The sequence below is a fragment of the Fundulus heteroclitus genome, chromosome 13, assembly GCF_011125445.2.
Source record: "Fundulus heteroclitus isolate FHET01 chromosome 13, MU-UCD_Fhet_4.1, whole genome shotgun sequence".
NCBI lineage: Eukaryota > Metazoa > Chordata > Actinopteri > Cyprinodontiformes > Fundulidae > Fundulus > Fundulus heteroclitus.
In genome coordinates, this window is record NC_046373.1 from 38,905,787 (window position 1) to 38,925,293 (window position 19,507).

Genomic DNA, 19,507 nt, shown 5'->3' on the forward strand with positions numbered 1-19,507 from the left:
TTTTTAACAAACTGGGCGCCTCAATATCTTGAGGCGCCTGATCTGCTAACCTATGTTCCTATGCTCCAATTATCTGGAACAAACTTCCAGAAAACTGTAAAAGTGCGGAAAGCCTGAGTTCTTTTAAATCAAGATTAAAAACACATTTGTTTAAAATTGCCTTCAACTGTCCTAGTTAACTGAATCACCACTTTTTTGTTCTATTTTCTTTCTATATTTTATTCCTACTTGCTCTTATTCTGTTTTATTTTGCTATATTTTAATCATGTAAAGCACTTTGCATTGTCTTTGTACTGAATTGTGCTATATAAATAAATTTGCCTTGCCTTGCCTTGCCTTGCCTAACCAGATTCTGCTGGAATACCCCAAAAAAAAAACAGACTGAAGGCTGAAGTTGCATGATAAAGTTAAAGTAACTAAACTCTTTTTTTTTTTTTTATTCAATTCAGCCATGTTGGTTGAGTTCTGATAATTAAAAAGAATGCATCAGGAGGTAACTCAGACTTTTTCCTCTTTTAAGCAGGATTTTTGTACTCTGTGAGGACTATTAGAATAAAGATTTATCATCTGTACCAACGATGCATTTGTGTTTCTGTCTCAACAGGCGTATCTGAGAGCACTCGAAGGGCCGCAGACAGCATAAAAGGGCTGAAGAGAAAAAAGGTTGTTGGAGAAAATCAACTGAAGAAAAATCCCAAATCTCCAGTCAAGAAGCCCCTAAAATCGAAGATATGTGAAGCTGCACTCCGCGACTCGTCGCCTAAAGAAACGCCGTCCTCCTTCTCCAACAGTCCCTCCAGCAACCCTCCAGCATCTCCAAACGGGAAACAAGACCCACAGAATGTCCTACAAACTGCTGCATCCCTCGAGGAGGGGTCACGTTTTTCTGATGCTGAGAAGGTGAAGCAGGAGGGGTCGTCTTCTAGGCCACCGTCACGTGAGCCGTCGGACGGTAAGGAGAACTCTCAGGTCACCGCTGCAGAGCCTCTTGCCAAAGACGGCGAGGGCCCAGAGCGCAGCTTTGTTGGAGAGTCTTATCGTAGCAGAGACCCTCTGGACGCCCTGCTGAAGGCCATGGAGCCTGACTTCAGCACGCTGACTGAGAGGAGAAGCCCCTCGCAGGCCATGGCCATCAACAAACCACCTGCTGCTCATCATCCTCAGCTCAGAGGGGAAGTGAGACCCCTTCCAGCAGTCAACATAGGTCTCCAGAGCCAGCCTCCCCACATGCAGACCTATTACATTGACAAACAGGGGAATGTTATTGGCATTGCAGCGGCTCTTCAGGGAAATCTGCAGACATCCCAGCAGGGCGCCGCTCCTCTCGCCGCACCGCAGTTTGTGCCGGTTGTTTCACATTCAGAAAAGCCCAGCTTGCACATGAACTTTAGCACCGGACCACCAGCTCCGATGGGCACCAACGCTTTGCACCAAAGCCAGCCCCCAGTAGCACAAACATGCCAGTCTGTTCCTGCCAACGCTCCCAGCACCGTTCAGGTTCCAGGGACGCCGGGCAGCAACCAGATGCAAATGACCACGGTCATGAACTTCGGTGCTGAGCAGGTCTCCAAGGACCAAAAACTGAAAAAGCCCGGGAAGTATGTGTGTGAATACTGCAGCCGGGCCTGTGCAAAACCCAGCGTGCTGCTCAAACACATCAGGTCTCACACAGGAGAACGGCCATATCCCTGCATCACCTGCGGCTTCTCCTTCAAAACCAAGAGCAACCTATACAAGCACAAGAAATCCCACGCTCACGCTATAAAGCTTGGGCTCATGGCACGCTCCGAATCGGGAGGCGGATCGTTGTCTCAGGAATCGGACAAAGCTGCCAGCACACACTCTGAGGCAGAGGAGAGTGGAGACAGCGACGAAGACGGTAGCACTGCAGACCTGGATCCAGACTCCGCGCAGAGCTGCACGGCTGCTTCCTCTGAAAACAGCTTGCAGGGCACCGGCGTGACGCCCGCCGAGCCGAACTCATTAGCAAAGTCCTCCCCAAGCCGGAGGGCCCACGAGCCTAAAGTGACGGCGGCACTTCCAAAAGTTGTTGTTTACCCGGTCAGCGCGTCGCCTCTGAGGGCAGACAGTCCGAGAGTCACCGGTGCCGCGCCTGAGCAAGCGGCCGTGCAACGGCAAAGAGAATTTCAGGCCACAAATTTGAGATCAGGCCCCCTGTCGTCCCTGAAGGAGGTGGACGGTACAAATCCTTCACTCGACACTGTAAGTGAAGATGAAGACCAGCGGTGTAAGTCCCCGGTGTTGGGTGGGCACGCTCAGCTCCAACGCCAGCAAGCAACAGATTTCTCCCAGCAGCAGCAGCCCAAGTGCCTGCTCAGCCCTCGCAGCTTAGGGAGCACAGATTCTGGCTACTTCTCTCGCTCCGAAAGCGCTGACCAGGCCATGAGCCCCACCAGTCCCTTTGTAAAGATAACCCCCCCGGTGGACCCTGACCTCGCCAAGAACACGCTTCCCAGGGAAATCTCTGCTTTGCCTGCCACCGTGATGCATGTTGCGGCCGAGCAAAAGACACGTCCTGCGGAGAGACAAATGCGGCCACCGCTGGAAACCAGTGCGCGCTCCCTGGAAGAGCGCATTTCAAAGCTCATATCTGACAACGAGGCAGTGGTGGACAACAAGCAGCTGGACAGCGTTAAGCCGCGGAGGACTTCTCTGTCCAGAAGAGGCAGCATAGACTCCCCAAAGTCGTACATCTTCAAAGACTCGTTTCAGTTTGATTTAAAGCCAATAGGAAGGCGGTCGAGCTCCAGCTCAGACATCCCCAAGTCCCCGTTCACCCCAACGGACAAGTCCAAGCCGGTGTTCCTGCTCTCTGTTCCTTCCCCCTACCCCCCCATGGAGTCCCTGCCAATAACGCGGAGTAACTCCATGCCCACCACACCCGGACATTCGGCTCTACCAGTCAACGTGGCTCCCATCCCCCACCCTCTGAGGGTCTGTCAATCCTTTGACGATAAAATCGGCTCCCTAAACGATGAGGTGTTCTCGTCAGCTCCACCAACTCCAAACCCTGCCATGCATTCTCGCACTCTGGTCAGACAGGTAGCGGTGGAGGATTTTTCCACGAGCGAGGGCCACGGCCTCCCGTCCGTTCGCTCCATGGACGAGGGCTACCACGGCCCGAACATCTCTGCCGAGCTCATCCAGAGGAGCAAGTCGTTTGAACACGGTCAGGACAGGAACAAGAAGCCGCAGCAAAACAAAGGCACGATGTACGAGTGCGAAACCTGTCGGAATCGTTACAGGAAGTTGGAGAACTTCGAAACTCATAAGAAGTTCTACTGCTCCGAGCTTCGGGCCCCAAAGAACAAGCCAGTCGTTGCTAAAGAAAGTGAGCAAGAAGTTTTCCACGTTGGTGCACAACACCCGATCATCCCGAGGTCAACCGTCAGCTCAGGGATGCTAGATCAACAGACCTCAATCAGGAAGAGGCGGAAAATGAAGAGCGTTGGCGACGAGGACGACCAGTCTCCAACGGACACCATCGCGCCTTGCTCCGTCAGCTTCGAGTCCCCCATAGATCCGACCAACAGGACGTTCCCTCGGCACGCTCTGATGGTCGACATCCAGCCCAAAAGCAACCAGCCAAAGCTACCTCAGATCCAGCTTGTAGCACGAGGGATGAATACAGACTCTAGACTGTCGCCCATCAGAGAAACCCAGAACGGCAGCTCAGTGAAGGCGGAGCTTCAAAGGCAGGGCAGCGGGACGTCGGTGATTAAACACACCAACTCCCTGACCAGCCACAGCTCACTGGAGACAGAGTCTGTGGAGAGGGGCTCTCCAGCCATAACCATGGAGAAGGATTCCCTGAACGAAGCCGACGCAGATGTCCCGGCGGCGGGCTCTGCCGACACCTACCAGGAGAACGTAACCCAATCCACCAGCGCCGATTACGGAAACCAAAGAAACAAGCAGAGCAGTGACGGCAGGAGTAGCGTGAACTCCACGCCCGTCCATCAGTCTCGTCTCGTTCGCCAAAGCAACATCCAGGTCCCTGAGATTCTGGTCACGGAGGATTCGGACAGGGAGCACGAGACGCAGGCGGCCGAGCCAGCGGACAAGCCTCCCGATCAGTTCAGCTGGCCTCAGAGAAGCGAGAGTTTGTCAAAGTTACCAGCCGAGAAGCTTCCCCCGAAGAAGAAACGGATTCGGCTGGCTCAGATGGAGCACTCCTCGGGCGAGTCCAGCTTCGAGTCCACGCTTTCACGCAGCCTCAGCAGAGACAGCAGCCTCTCCCGCTGCTCCAGCATCTCTGCCTCCTTCGACAGAGACGAGCTCTCCCGATCCGAGAGTCCCTCCAGAGCGGAGAGTTCTGGGAAAGTCCCAGATACCCAGAGCCTGTCGGCAGCCTTCAACACGCTCGGTGTGCCCGGAATGATGAGGCGCGCCGCCTCCGAGCAGATCACCTGCACCCAGCCCTCCGTGGAGATTTCCTGTGATTATCGTAGCAAGTCCTTTGACTGCGGGAACGTGTCTCCCAGCAGATCTCCGTCCCCTGTTGGTCAGCCAAAGACCGGACAGCTCTCCCAGGTACCGCTTATCGAGAGGAGGCGCGGGCCACTGGTCCGACAGATGTCTTTAAAGATCGGCCCGGAGAGTCAGCTGCCGCCGCGGAAAGCCGTCTTTCCTTTAGACAAACCCCCACAAGCCACAAACGTCAGCTCCTTCCCACAGAGCAAACCCCAGCAGATTCACATATCCAGCAGACGCTCCGGGGCGCAGCCCTTCATCCTGCATCCTGCAGAGGCACCGCTGCAAAACAACGAGCAAATGGTGCAAAGCATCAATCTGGGAAGTCCGACCCAACAGGCACAGGTCCACGGCCTTCCACATCCCTGGCATCAAACATCAAGGGTTAAAATTACCCAGAAGACCCAGCAGCCGCTCAGCCAGATCTCCGTGGGTCGGGAAAGTGTCCAAAACAAGCCAAAGGTCTTTGAAGAGGAGAAATGTTTTGCTCCCAAGTACCAACTGCAGTGTTCTCTGAGAACAGGCCAGACGTTCTCCTTCTCCTGTTCGCAGGGAGCTCAGATCGCTTTGCCCATCCTCACTATTCCAATAGCCAACCCCACGCTCGGCCTTCCCAAATCGGCAGATGGCACCCAGAATGTTTTCATCGCCAGCAAGCAAGTTTCTGAGGCCAAGACCCAGACTGTAGTCCTGTCAACCGAGCGGCAGAACCAAACGGGACCTGGTCCGCTGCCACAGATCCTGATCACCCATGAGCAGATGCATCCTTCTTCCTCCCTGTCCAACAAAAACAGCCCGTCATCGTCTCACAGTGCCGACCCGCAGGTTCCTCCACATCAGCCAGACCCGGTCCCTTCCCTCTGCATGCAGAAGCTGGCCTCGGTAACGCTCTGCCCCCAGCAGGAACCCATCGCCTCCAGCAAGCGCATGTTGTCCCCCGCCAACAGTCTGGACATCTACATGGAGAAGCACCAGAAACGGGCCAAGGACGAGCACGGGGTGGCCTGCCTGACCGACGGAAGGTCGCTCAGCTACCTCAACTCAAAGATGTCTGAGGTGACGCGGCAGCGGAAGCTGATGCTGGTCCGGCAGGTTTGCACGACAGAACCGGCGGACAGCCCCATTGAGACCGAAGCGCCGCCTCTGCCTGACGTTAAGGCGGACGCTGAGAGGGACTCGGAGGCCACAGACGACGTGAAGCCCATGTCTCCTGACGGTTCTGGGCTGGACAAGGACAAGGGGAGAGTGATTCAGGAAGAGGCTGTTCTCACGGCGACTCCGGCCCCTCCGGACACCTCCGCACCCAACGCCTCCTTAAAGCCGCAGGAGAAAAGCGACGGGCAGAGGTGGTCCCCGGCCAAATCCCTGATCCGACCCGCCAGCTTCCACTCCGGTCAGGGGAGACTGACCACATCTGTGTCTGTGGTGAACACCAAGGACACCCACCGGCTGTCCTTTCCCAGCTTAAAGACCACCACCACCTTCACGTGGTGTTTCCTGATGAAGAGGAAGCCTCTCCACGTCCAGCAGACGAGCCAGAAGACGTCAGCTTATGCTTCCTGGACCGTAAGCCCCAGCAACCCCAACCCCCTGGGGCTGCCCACCAAGGTGGTGATGTCTCTGTTTGACTCCAAGCAGAGCTCCAAGAAAATCCACTTCACCTCTGCCATAAAGACCAGCGACAAGTCGGACATCTTGTCGTACTCGGGCAAACTGAAGGACATCATGCCCAGGGTGAGTCCCTAAAAAAAAAAAAAAAAGAACTACCTGAGAGGTTTTATTTCTATCCTGCCAAAACAAGTACGTGACTTTACTTCCTCCTCCTGCAGGTTCTGGTGACCCAGAAGTCTGTGTCAGCAGAAACCAGAGGCAAAGCCCAGCCAGAACCTCAGAAGAGCAACGACTCAGAAAAGGAGGCGGCACCTTCAGCGGAGCCACGCCGCGTGAAAATATTCGACGGCGGGTAAGACTCTGTTCACGACGAGCCGCTGGAAATGTGAACTTTTGGTGCCGTTTCCCTCACGGTGACGCTGCCATCCCGCAGATTCAAATCTAACGAGGAGTACGTGTACGTGCGCGGCCGCGGACGGGGAAAGTACATCTGCGAGGAGTGCGGCATCCGCTGCAAGAAGCCCAGCATGCTGCGCAAACACATCCGCACCCACTCAGACGTGCGGCCGTACCACTGCGTCCACTGCAACTTCTCCTTTAAGACGAAAGGTAAGCGCGCCGTGACGGAACAGGTCCACCGGACAATATAGAAAGAAAGCATATAGAATAGAAAACATATTGATCAATATCAATGTTTATCAACAAATTCAAAACATTTATTTTAAGTGCAGCTCTGGCCATTTTATGCTGTTGCTTATCGACTTATTTTTTAGATACAGACACAAACACTGAATTCAAACTTAACCCTTAATTCAACCAACTTTCTTAACCAAAACTATAAGTTTTTAAAAAAAATAAAGATACGTGCTTTCTGTACTCTTAATTCCACAACCTTTTAACAAAAATACACTGCAAAAAGGGAACTAAAAGTAAGTAAAATTTTCTTTAAATGAGTGCATTTGAGCAGGTAAATATGTATGGAATGAGGATTTTTAGCCCTAAAATAGGATAATTAGATAACCTGCTCTTGAAATAAGACAATGGAGATGAATTATTCCTATTTTAAATGCAATAAATCTTACTCCATTGGCAGATCATTCAAACTCATTTCAAGACAGTTTTATGTGCTTTTAGTTCCCTTTTTGCAGTGTGGTGTTAATTTTGACATTTGTTCTGACCAACGGTTTGTTCTAACATTGATAAACAAAAGACGGTTAAAAGTAAAAAAAAAAAAAATCTCACGTTTTAAAATTTGACCAATAAGGAACATAAAACCTGAAATTTAATTTATCCTATATAACATTCTCTACATTTGGATGAATAAAACTCAAGAAGGAACTGGACGTGATCTGATGGGATGGTGAGGGGAAGCAGTTTGGTCCACGAGTCCAACAGACTTTAGCTGTCTGGGTGGTTCTGATTAGGGCTGGACGATATAAAAAAAACATATTGATAAAATAAAAATCATATTGATCGATATCGATAATTATCAACAAATTCAAAACATAGATTTTAAGTGCAGCTCTGGCCATTTTATGCTGTTGCTTAGCAACCTGTTTTTAGAATTCAAACTCAACCCTTTATTCAATGAACTTTTTACCAAAGCTGGATGTTTTCAACAAATAAAAAAAAGAACGTGTGTTCTTTGAACTCTTTGAAGGGGGCGGAGCTTGGTTTTGTGTTGTGATTGGTTGGGAGGATGTAATGACTATAATATTAACCTACATGGCTAGAATGCAAAATTAAGGAAAACAGTTATTCTATTGAACTTTTTACTGACCATTTTTTTCTATTATCAATATACGTCTATCGATCTATATATATATATATATATATATATATATATATATATATATATATATATATAGATATATAGATATATAGATATAGATATATATATATATATATTGTTATTGTTATTGAATTACCGTCCAGCCCTACAGAAAGTTGCCTAAAAGTTAGTAAAATCTTCCCAAAATTAATGAATTTGTCCTTGATTTGAGCAGGTAAATAAAACGATTTACCAATATAATAAGATAGTTAGATATCTAGCACCTTAAATGATGGAGATGAGTTGTTCCTATTTTAAGGGCAAACTCTTATTCTGTTGTCAGAACTTTTAAACTTGCAGCTCAAATCAACAACAAATACTCGTTTCATGAACATTTTACTTGCCTTTAGTTTTGGGGGGGGGTTGTCTGGGCACTCAATTAGGTGATTCCTAATTGAGTGCATCTCACTAAATTAGATTAGAATATCACTGAAAAGTGAATTTATTTCATTATAATTATATACACATAATTCATTTATTTTCAGACAAATTCAATAATTTTTATTAAATAAATCTCCCACCTCCTCCACAGGGAGAATTTACAGAAGCTCATTGCTAAATAAGCTGGTTGTTCACACATTTATGCATAGAACATTTTAATTCATGTTTATTGTTTAAAGTTTCCTTTTCAAGACAAATCAAAAGTCTTTTTTTTTTTACTTTCTGAGGGCTGGACGTGTGCGGTGGTAGCAGCTCACCGTCATAGTCTGAATTTCTGCCTCCGATTAACGTTCACATGGCGACTCCAGCTGTTTTTATCTTAGTGAAGTTAAAGATGTCGCTCCACGGCCTCCTCCTCTCTCTGGCCTTCCCACGCGACGCTGCAGAACAGCGTTCAGTCAGCAGCCCACGTTCATTTAAAAACGTCTCCGTCAGTTCCTCAGCCGTCGGGCGCAGCTTTCCCAAACAGCGCGCTCGGTTACGTAAACTGCTTCTGTGCCGCTGTTCCCGCCTGTGACGCCTCGCTGCCTCTCTGTTTGCAGGGAACCTGACCAAGCACATGAAGTCCAAGGCCCACAGCAAGAAGTGCATGGAGATGGGGGTGCCTGCGGGGGTGCTGGAGGACCAGGACGCCGAGGACTCTGGTACGGATTAAATCAGCCGTGCTTTGATTTGATGCTTTGATTCTGCTGCAGACGGTTCTGCAGGAATGAGAGGAAGCTCCGGTTCTCAGCAGCTCCGGTTCGGTCTAATTAGAAAGTCTAAAAGCAGCTTCTTCCTCCGTCGACTCTGAGGCACGTGGGCGGCAGGCACAGCGCTCAGAAAGAGGAAATTGCTGCGTCTAAATTTAGACAAATAGAGCGAGAGCGTTCTGTGGTCCGACTTTGTTTTTCCTCCCCGGGCTGTAATGGAGCTGAGGGGCGGACGGCGAGGGCGCCGCGCGGCACGCCGCCCCCCCGCAGAGCGCCGCGGCGTTTTCCCACCTGAGCAGAAAGGTGGAAACGCGGCTGAGGCGGAGCGAAGGGTTTCACAGGGAGGGAGGCGACACGACTGATGGAGCTAAACAGGCCCTACGGCGGCGGCCATCATGAGGCGATGCTGAGTCACCTGTTGCCATGGTGATTCCTGCCTTTTTCTGAGGAGCTGCAGCGCCAACTGCATCCTGGGTAAAAAAAAAAACTTTTGGAAACGGGAGGGGGGGCGATATCGACTAAATATGAGGTTCAGTGTTTCTACATGTTTTCCAACGACCAATAATTTCACAATATTTTGAACCTTAATTACATATTTTATTTTATTTTAAACTGTCGACAGAGGACCAACCTTTTTCTCCCAGCCGGTTAAGTTGTTGTTTTAAATGTTTAAATTCATCTTTATTAGCCAATAAAACATAAGTCTGAGTGTGGTTTTCCTTGCTGGGTGCAGCTGCAGGTATTTATTAATTTATTGCAACGATAACCGTTCCTCTATCCTTTCAAAAGGCCACAATCATTACTGTATAGCGCCGGTGCCCGGGTCCAGTTCTGCAGGGTAAAGATCCGGCATCCCCCCTCCTCCCCCCTTTGTCTCCATTAATCAAAGACGTTCTTCTTGCACTATTCTTTAAAAATAAACGTTATCGTTCAGTTTTGAAGCTCCAGTTATGATTGAAATCGGATTTTACAGATTTACGAATCAGGCTTTAGGTAATTTTCTGTGAACTTTAAAGGTGTTTGAAAAGATGAAAAGATTCCCCACCGGACAGTTTGGTGGTTCTGAAAGGTTCTGCTCATCTTTTGTCGGACCAAAACCTCCCTGAGTCCCGGCTGCGCTGCAAACGTTACGAACAGGAAAAGGTTCTGAAAATATAAGGTTGGGACCACCGCAGCAGTCCTGGGCGCTGCGGTCCGTAGACGGTCTCAGGCTGAGCATCGATGGTTCTGGTTCTGGTCGGAGTCGGTGTTTACCTGTGTTTCCTGCTTCAGGTGACCGCAGTCATGTGAGCAGCACCGATCGTCAGGATTCAGACGACTCCGACGGCCCCGACGACGAGGAGAACGACGAGGAGGAGGAAGAGGAGGACAGTCAGGCGGAGTCGGGTCTGTCCACCAACCCCTCGGTGTCCGCCAGCCCGCAGCACCTCCCCAGAGAGGCGGACGTTCCGCCCAGCGCCCTCCTCGCTCAGATGTCCATCAGCTCCCTGTCCCTCCGCCTCGACCCTCCCGACTCCTCCGCCTCGGACGGCGCCCCCGCGGCGAGCCCCGCCTCCCTCCGCCAGCAGCCCTGCGGGCCTCGCTGCAGCCCGGCTCCCCTCCCGCCCGTCACCGCCGCCTCCGACTGCTACGCCTCCGACCCGGAGTCGGTGCACATGATGAGCCCCGTGTCCCCCTGCAGGCAGATGTCCATCGACTACCCAGACTTCGATGCTCCCGTCAGTCCCTCTGCGCCGGGCAAGGCCTCCAAACATGTCCAGGTGAGGCCCTCGTACCGCCTCCTCTCTTTGCGTGTCCGCCCGGTGACCCCGCTCCTCCTGAAGGAGCCTGAGCTCCACGGCTAACCTCGGTTCTCTCTTTCCACAGGACTCTGCCGCGCCTCGCGCAGTGAGCGGTGAGTCCAGCACGCCGGTGGACCGCGGCACCCAGACCTCCTACACGCCCCACATCCTCCAACAGCTCCCCCTGCAGGGCATGCCCGCCGCCGCGGGGTCAGAGACGCACCTGTTCAGCCACCTGCCGCTGCATTCCCAGCAGCCGGCCCGCTCCCCCTACAGCATGGTGCCGGTCGGCGGGATCCAGCTGGTGCCGGCCGGGATGACGGCCTTCGTCCCGTTCCAGACCGGTCCCGTCCAGCTGACCTTCCCCGCCATGGGCGTCATCCACCGGACGGCGAGCCCGCTGCCGCCGTCCAGCTCCCCCCCTCACCCGGACGGCCTGCAGGCTCAGCCCCCGATGGGCGGCGTGGTGCCGTGCTTCCCGCTGGGCCAGGTCACGGGTCTGCAGGCCCAGAACATTCAGCCCGTGGGCCTGGAGACGCTCAACCTGATGGGGCTGACCAACACGCAGCTGCTGCCCCCGCAGGGCCTGACGCTCAACGCCGCGCTGGGCCTGCAGGTCCTGGCTCCCAACCCGGCCTCCCAGAACGTCCCGCAGAACCAGATGCCGGGTCTGCAGATCGTGAACATCGCGCTGCCGGCCATCATCCCCGCCCTCAGCCCCCTGTCCGCCCTCAGCCCCCTGCAGGGCGCGTCAGACTGGCAGGCCGGCGCCGAGGCCCAGGGAGCGCAGCCGCCCCGGACCGAGCACGGTGTCGGTTCTGCTCTCGGCTGCACGGCGGCGCCGGAGCCGACGGCGAGCGGGCGGCGGAGCCCCGGCGGCGCGGCGAGGACTGTGCAGAAGGGAGAAGGACAGAAATGCGCCCAGCAGCATCCAGCAGCATCTCCGCGGCGTCCGGCGGGCGGCGCCGAGCCGCCGGCGGCGGCGGCGGACAGAACCGCAGAACCGGCGGCGGGACCAGCAGAGATCAGCCGGCAGACGCTGATCGACGAATTCAACGAGGCGTCCAGCGACGATGAAGACAGACTCGTCATCGCCACCTGAGCGCCGTGCAGCCTCTTCTTCTTCTTCTCTTTTTGTAACTCGTCACTTTGTAAGACTGAAAACACTCGAGGGTCCGACTCGTCGCCGGACCTCCTTCCAAAGCACAGATGCTGATGTTGTTTTTGTGCAATCGTGTCCTCTGATGACCAATCCTCTTCCTTTTGTACATGTTGTAAAGACGGTCGTGCCTTTTCGCAGTTTCACGTTCGGGGCGCTGTAAATAATTCGGTGGTTCTTTGTGTTTATTTTAAGAAGACGTAAAGAAACGAGAAGGAGCAGAATTTTCAGATTTATTTTGGAAAACGCGTCCCGTAAACGGACGGACTTGTTCGTGTTGTGCTGGTATGAGTAGATTTCTATGGCTCACGGGGCAACGATGTTTCTGTGTACAGATGTTGTGTTCAGCTATTTATTAAAAATCCATTTAGTGCACATTATGATTCATAAGTCTACAGGTATGTGCATTATGGTAGCTTTACATTGCTGTATGAATATTCTAAACTGTATCAGTAAATATTTGTTTATGAAGCTTTTGGACATCTTGCTGCATCTTTTGAAAACAGAACCTATAAATAAAAGTCAGACCCAGAGGGGAATAACACGGACCAGTGAAGCCCAGCTTCCTGTTTGCTGCTCTAATAATAATATGAACTATTAATAATATAACCATTTATACCACAGCTAACCTCATATTTAACTCTAAAAGGCAGATAGGTCCAGTTTGTTTCCAATTATGCAGAATTCAACTCAAAATAATACCATCATATGTTCAGAGACATGCCTATATGGCTGTGAAAAAGTATTCACCCCCACAGGTTTTTCCTATTTTTGTTGCAAGTAAATGTTTCAGATCAAAAACTTTTAATTTTATTACCAAAGATGAACCTGAGAAAACACAAAACTCTGTTTTCAAATGATTTTATCTATTAAGGGGGGAAAAAACAACCTGGCACTATGTGGAAAAGTAATCACTCCCTTCTGAAACGTGTTTACTCTGCAAAAAGAGAATTAGAAATAAGTAACATTTTCTTGAAATGTGTGAATTTGTCCTTGATTTGAACAGATAAATACGATTATCTGCCAGTGGAATAAGATTTTTGCACTTAGGAACAACTAATCTCCACCTTCTTATTTCAAGTGCAGTATATCTAATTATTTTAGGGCTAAGAAATACTCATTCTATTGGCAGATCTTATTTATCTGCTCAAATGAAGGACAAATACATTCATTTCAAGAAAGTTTGGAGTTACATTGTGTTGTTTAAGTGTTCCCTTTATTTTTTTGAGCAGTATATAAATAATTTTTTATCTAATTTATTAAGAGCCGCAGTTTGCAGAACCTTGTTCTGGAGGAATCCGCTCCACATTGTTCTGGACCTCAATTATTCAACAGAACAACGACCCAAGTATAGGAGTATAACATATACTCCTTATGTGTTAAAGTAGATCAGGGAATATTTTTTAAGGTGTATGCATAATCAGATTTTTTTAGCACATGTTTGGTGGTTGGTGAAAAGACTTAAAACTGTTTATTGCGAAAACATTATATCCAATTCAGTTTATTTATATAGTGCCAATTCACATCGCTTGTCATCTCAAGGCTCTTTACGGATGGAAACTGCAAACCAACAGGGAGGTGGATTGGTGGTAAGGTAGGTAAAAACATACAAAGCTACGCGTTGGACAACTGCAGCAACATCTTAGAGGTCACTGGGTTTCCATGATAACCGTTAGACAGCAGCCTCTCTCACACATTGCTACCACAGGAAAAACCTTTTCAGAACATGAAGGTTTATGCATGAAAAACACCGACAGACTATTTATTCCCACCAGATGTCAGATATCAGGTCTTTTGGATCGCCCATCTCGCCCTCGCCGTCCGACGCCCACCTGGCCCAGGTGTAGCCCTGTGGCGTATGGCGCTAAAACAGCGACATTGAAAAGAGATTTGGCATCATGAAATCAAACATTGAAAAATTAAACATAGAAAAATCACCTGCAATGACATCGTTAAACAGATTTGGCTTTGGAAAATTAGACACTGAAAAATCTAACTTTGTTAGAAAGTAAAAACTTTATTGTAAAAAAATAACATACAAGAACAACATAGAACATCAATAATTACAAACAGATACAACATCAAAGGGCTTTACAGAACATAGAGTAATTATTTTACAATGTCAAAATCAAATCTGTGCTCGAGGGTTGCAATAAGGGCAGTTATGATTTCAGTGACTTTAGCATTTGAACTGAATTTTAAGGATTCTACAAAGATATTAATAGAACATAATAAAATCTGGAAATTAGGTTTTTGTTTTAAGTATTTGGAGGTGTGAATCTGATATTTAGCATAAATAATAATAAAAATAACAACATACAAAAATTCTGTTTTGACAAGTTCACATTTCTCCATCCCAAACAAAATATCCTTATCTGTTAAAGTCAATCTCTTCCTTTTATCTCTTCTTTCTTTCACCTCTTCTTTCTCTTTTTTTTCTCTTCTTGTTTTTCTTTTACTCTCCTACTTTCCCATTGTAGTGTCCATATAATTTGAAATTCTCCCTGCAGGAATCACAATAAAGCTATTTACACGCACAAATCAAGCGGAGCATTATGGCGAAAGCTGTTTGCTCCACTTGTGAAAGTAAAATCTGTCGAGCTCTATTTGGCATTAAGATATCAATTTTTATTGCCACATTGCTAGACAGGACACTGGGGAAAAAAATAAAAAATAAAAAATAAAAAAAAAATAAAAAATAAAAATAAAGTCAATGAGATGTTTTCAGTGCAGAGTTCCTTCATCTATGACGTCACTACAAGGTGGCGGTTTTGCCGTCGGGGGCGGGGCTAAACTGAAGACCCCTTCATGGATCCTCCGTTTTTCCAGAACTCCTCATCTACCTGCTGTCACTGGTTTAGCCCCAAGTCACTAAAACCATTAGCTGTATAAGCTAATGAAGGTAATATTATTAAAAATAAAACCCTTAAATTGTGGTCGAGCAGCGGTACTTTACCGGAGCTTTCCATAAATTCACAGCAGGTAGATGATGAGTACTGGAAAAACAGAGAGTCCCTGAAGAGGCTGTCAGTTTAGCCCCGCCCCCGATGGCAAAACCGCCTCCTTGTAGTGACGTCATATCAGAAGGAGCTCTGCAGTGACACTGAAAACGTCTCATTGAATAAAAGCTGCAGCATAAAATGAGAAAATGATCATAAGTTTTTACTTTCTAACAATGTTTAATTTTTCAATGTATAATTTTATTAACGCCAAATCTCTTTTCAAAGTCGCTGCAAGCTGTTGCTGTTTCAGCTCCATAGTGGTGGTCTGGGTATGGCAAGGGTCGGATTCAGGATGTACTCCGTCTCATAAACCACTGACTGTAATATAAGCTGAATAAAAAGTCCACGTTTTTGTCACACTTTTTGGATTAAAAAAAGAATAAATCAAGTATCACCTTCCTTCCACATCCTATTTCTGCATATTATGATCTGATAAAAAGCATCTACAAAAATCTGGACACGGTGGAAGAACCCCGCAGATCAGGGACGTATTTGGACTGAGTCCGGTTCTGAAGCTTTAGATCAATCCAAAAAAGGTTAAAAAATTCAACAACTGAACTTCTAATCTTCAGAATAGAAATCCAGCTGTTTAATTTTTTAACCTTTTTTTTGGATTGATCATGACCAATCATTTATTCAGACAATAAACTATTAAAAAATTGATGAGATTGTGAGTATTAGAGCTGATTTGAGCTGCAACCACGGCTGGTTTCCTGCTCAGCAGTCGGAGGAGCTTCGCTTCAGCAGACATGTTTGGTTTCTGCAGCTGAACTTTGTCCTCTCGGCTGCACGAAAAGCTGCAGGAGTAAAAAGTAGAACAGCTCCTCCTCCTTCACACCTGATCAGATGATAAATGAAGAGAAGTTTTCAGCTGATTTTCCCTTTCAGACCCATCCTCACCCCAGGCTGAAGCGACCCAACAGAGACCCCCAGAGGACGCCCCCTGTCACTGCAGCCCAGCGTCTGATCCTCCTCTGAACGTTTGTTCTGACCCAGAATCAGCTTTGTGAGACCTAAACTCACTTTAAACACATATGGACAACCTGAACCAATGTAGCGCAGCTAAAAAATCACCTACATTTAAAAAAAAAAAATAATCACAGAAACTCACCCAGAACAAGCTGTCGGCAACAAATAAGCAGCCGTTTGCGTTGTCCTGCTTGTATTCGTTTATCTTTTTGTGCATTTTGAACAGAAAGTTTATCTGCTTATGTCTGAATCACCAGCCTGTTCTCTCCAGCTCTGCAGCACAGCTTTTATTTTAGGTTTAACTTTTGTTCCTTGTTGCAATAAAACAAAAAGTTGACATGAATGAGTATTTACGCTGCTCCTATATGTCATGTAAATGTTTGTTTAACACAGTTTTTCATCAAAGAATCTGAGTAATAAGCAGTTTTATGCCTTTAAAATCAGTATTTTAGTATCTTTAATGCAGTACTTTAACTTTTTTATTTCCCGTCTTTCCTTTAAAGTTCTGTGATTCTCTCTGACTGATGGAGATGTAGAAGCACCAGATTCACTGCATCTTCACATTTATCACCATGAAGGAATATTTTTGATTCCCAGCAGCCTCACAGAGAAAAGATTCCTTCTTGGTTTTGTTTTACATATGAAACTTTGTATGATTTATAAGTTTATTTAAGAATTAGTTTAATTTTATTTGATGTTTTTTACTTTATCTTTTAGTTCAACATACATTTTTATTAGAAACATTTATTTAAATGTAATATTTGATAAATTTTATGTTGTTTAAAGTTAGAATTTTAGAGTTTTTAATATTAATTCTTTATCAACCTTTGGGGATTCCTCACTCCTGCTGTTTTAAGCAGTAAACTTTACTGTTTAGGTTGCATTTTATTACTTTAGGAACTTTGTTTCCTGCTGTGATCTGATCTGCAGAGGTTTCCCGGCGGTTTTAAATGGATCTGATGTTTTTGGAACCTTTGCAGCAAAAAAGGTCCTGGGTTCAAATCCCATCCTGGTGTCTTTCTGCATGGAGTTTGCATGTTCTCCTTGTGCATGCATGAGTTCTCCCCGGGTACTCCAGGTTCCTCCCACAGTCCCGAAACCTGATTTTGGGGGTAATTGGTGTCTCTCATTTGTTCTTGGGTGTGAGTGGGTGCATGGCTGTTTGTCCTGACGGGCGACCTGTCCAGGGTGGACTCCGTTTCTGCCAAGGACCACTGGAGATACACACATACAGATAAACTGGAATAGACGATTAATGGATGGATGATAAAAATGAGCATCGGCAAGACATTTAATTATGTTTCTTTATAACTTTCAGTGATCTCCTCGGTGCTCAGGGAATGTAATATTTGCTTTTAGTTTCTATTCTCCGGTGTTTTATTTTGTTTCTACATTTTATTCCTGCTTGCTTTTATTCTGTTTTATTTTCCTATATTTTAATCATGTAAAGCACTTTGCATTGTCTCTGTATTGAAATGTGCTTTACAGATAAATTTGCCTTGCCTAAAGCTTCAGGAGGATCATGAGGACCAGGACCAGCGCTTCGGATTTCACTGATCAGGTAATCCATCGTTCATAAAACCGGAGAAATTAAGTAAACTAGATGGGTGAAAAACAAAAACAATGTAGGATTAAATGAGAAAATTTGCCTTGCCTAAAATTGTTCCCAACTTTTCATCTATCGTTACATCAGTGGAAGCATCTCTTCCATCTGCATCAACATGTGTTCAACCAGGGATCTGCAACCTGCGGCTCTCTGGACCTTCCACAGTTGCTCTGAATAAGTTTGGCTACAAATTATATTTTTATTACGATATTTAAATGTAATAATGATAATAAATGCAGGTTTTAGCATTTCTTTCTTGGAATAATTGCTTTTAATTTTCACAACACAATGATGCTAAAAGTGCCAGTAATTTATCTTAAATCAATATGCTTTTATTATGTTGGAAACTATGATTTTTTTTACATCATTATCCACAAATATCAACATTCCATCCAACCTCAAAATAGACATAAAGGACGTTTCTTTACCAATGACAACATGTTTTCTACAGTAGATCTTTATCAAAAATTATAACTTGTTTTTTTTTTTGTTTTTTTTTCAAAGGCAACATTTGCGGCTCTGAACGAGTTTAATCCAAGTGGACTGAAGGAAAAATGTTTTTTAGACTGTAAAGGTTGCAGGACCTGGACTAAACCAAGTCATCTCAGACCTGAAGGAGATGCGTTCTGGTGCTGTTAAGAAAGTTTTGATGCAGAAGGTCTGGCACCAGAAGATGATTCTGCTGAGCGTTGCCACCGGTGCAGAGCTTGTTCAGGGATGGCCGCAGGCAGCTGCGAGTGTTTCTGCGTTTAAAGAAAGATTTTCTCAGATTATCTCCTTCCTGACGGTCCAGTGCAGTAAAGGTGTCCTGCCATATGGAGCACCCTCAGAACCTTCATGTGTGAGTTCCTTTCATCAGCAGCAGGGGGCGCACTCCTCACAAACACCTTTATGCTCATATGATTCTATCAAATATCCTCCATCAGCAGCTTTGCGTCAATCAAGGAGAAAGTTGCTGATGAACAAAGTTACTGCAGCCCGACGGAGCCGAAAGTGATGAAGAGACTCAGAGACATTATGGCTCCATGGACCTGAAACTCTCCAGAATTTAATCCTACTTATAATCTTTCAAAGGGTTTTCTTATTTCTTTATAAAAGCTTTTGAAATAAAATATATTAAACTCCGGTTAAACAGCAAAAACATTTGGGAATAACTTAGGTTTCTTTCTGAGAGTCATTAAAGTTTTAATCCTTTTGTTTTCATGTTGAGGGGAAGCTCTGACTCTTTAGCTGAGAGCGCCCCCTGTAGGCCAGAATAAGAACTTGTTTATTTGCAGGTTCCTAAACATGCATGAACATTTCTCCACAGATGGAAAGGTTGAGATGTAGCTTTGACTGGGAGCCATCTGTGATGTCCTGCTGATTGGTTGGCAATCTGGGGACCATAAAGGAAGAAGTTGGTGTGATTTCAGTTCAGAGGGTTCAGCAGCTCAGATAACCGGATGATCCTGACTTTACAGCTTTTACCCATTAAGGATAAAACTTAAGGACGCCACCTAAGGCCAATGTGGAGAGAACAACGAAGCAGTCATGTTTGTGGAAGGAAGGAAGCCTGAGTACCCTGAGAGAGACCATGCATGCACAGGGAGAACACACAGACTCCATGCAGAGAGACCTTAGGCCGGGATTTGAACCACGGACCTTCTTGCTGCAGGGCAACAGATCACTGCGCAGCCCTGTCTCCGTTAATGATTTTTACATCATGTGTCCTGAAAACATTCCTTGATGAAATAAACGCAGAGAGAAGCAGTTTAATAAAGTATTTCTGTCTGTTTGTGTTCAGCCTCTGCAGGTGAAGCAGCGCCGCCTGCTGGCAGAACGCTGCAGCGCAGCGGCGCGGCGCAGGTCGACTTTTTAACTCCACAAACAAACTTCAGAGAGGGGAGGAGGAGGAGGAGGAAGAGGCTGCATATAAAGCCGC

The 19,507-nt window shown here is 47.1% G+C and overlaps 1 protein-coding gene across 1 annotated transcript in view; it reads left to right on the forward strand.

The window, feature by feature from the left end:
* Window positions 1–12,557, forward strand: part of hivep1 (HIVEP zinc finger 1) — a 56,109-nt gene extending 43,552 nt beyond the window's left edge. The window contains exons 4-9 of the mRNA XM_021315092.2: window positions 605–6,228; window positions 6,324–6,457; window positions 6,539–6,714; window positions 8,920–9,021; window positions 10,342–10,829; window positions 10,936–12,557. Coding sequence (XP_021170767.2) covers window positions 605–6,228; window positions 6,324–6,457; window positions 6,539–6,714; window positions 8,920–9,021; window positions 10,342–10,829; window positions 10,936–11,952 — 7,541 coding nt within the window. The 3' untranslated portion in view covers window positions 11,953–12,557. The remainder of the gene's footprint in view (window positions 1–604; window positions 6,229–6,323; window positions 6,458–6,538; window positions 6,715–8,919; window positions 9,022–10,341; window positions 10,830–10,935) is intronic.
* Window positions 12,558–19,507: the final 6,950 nt, after the last annotated feature.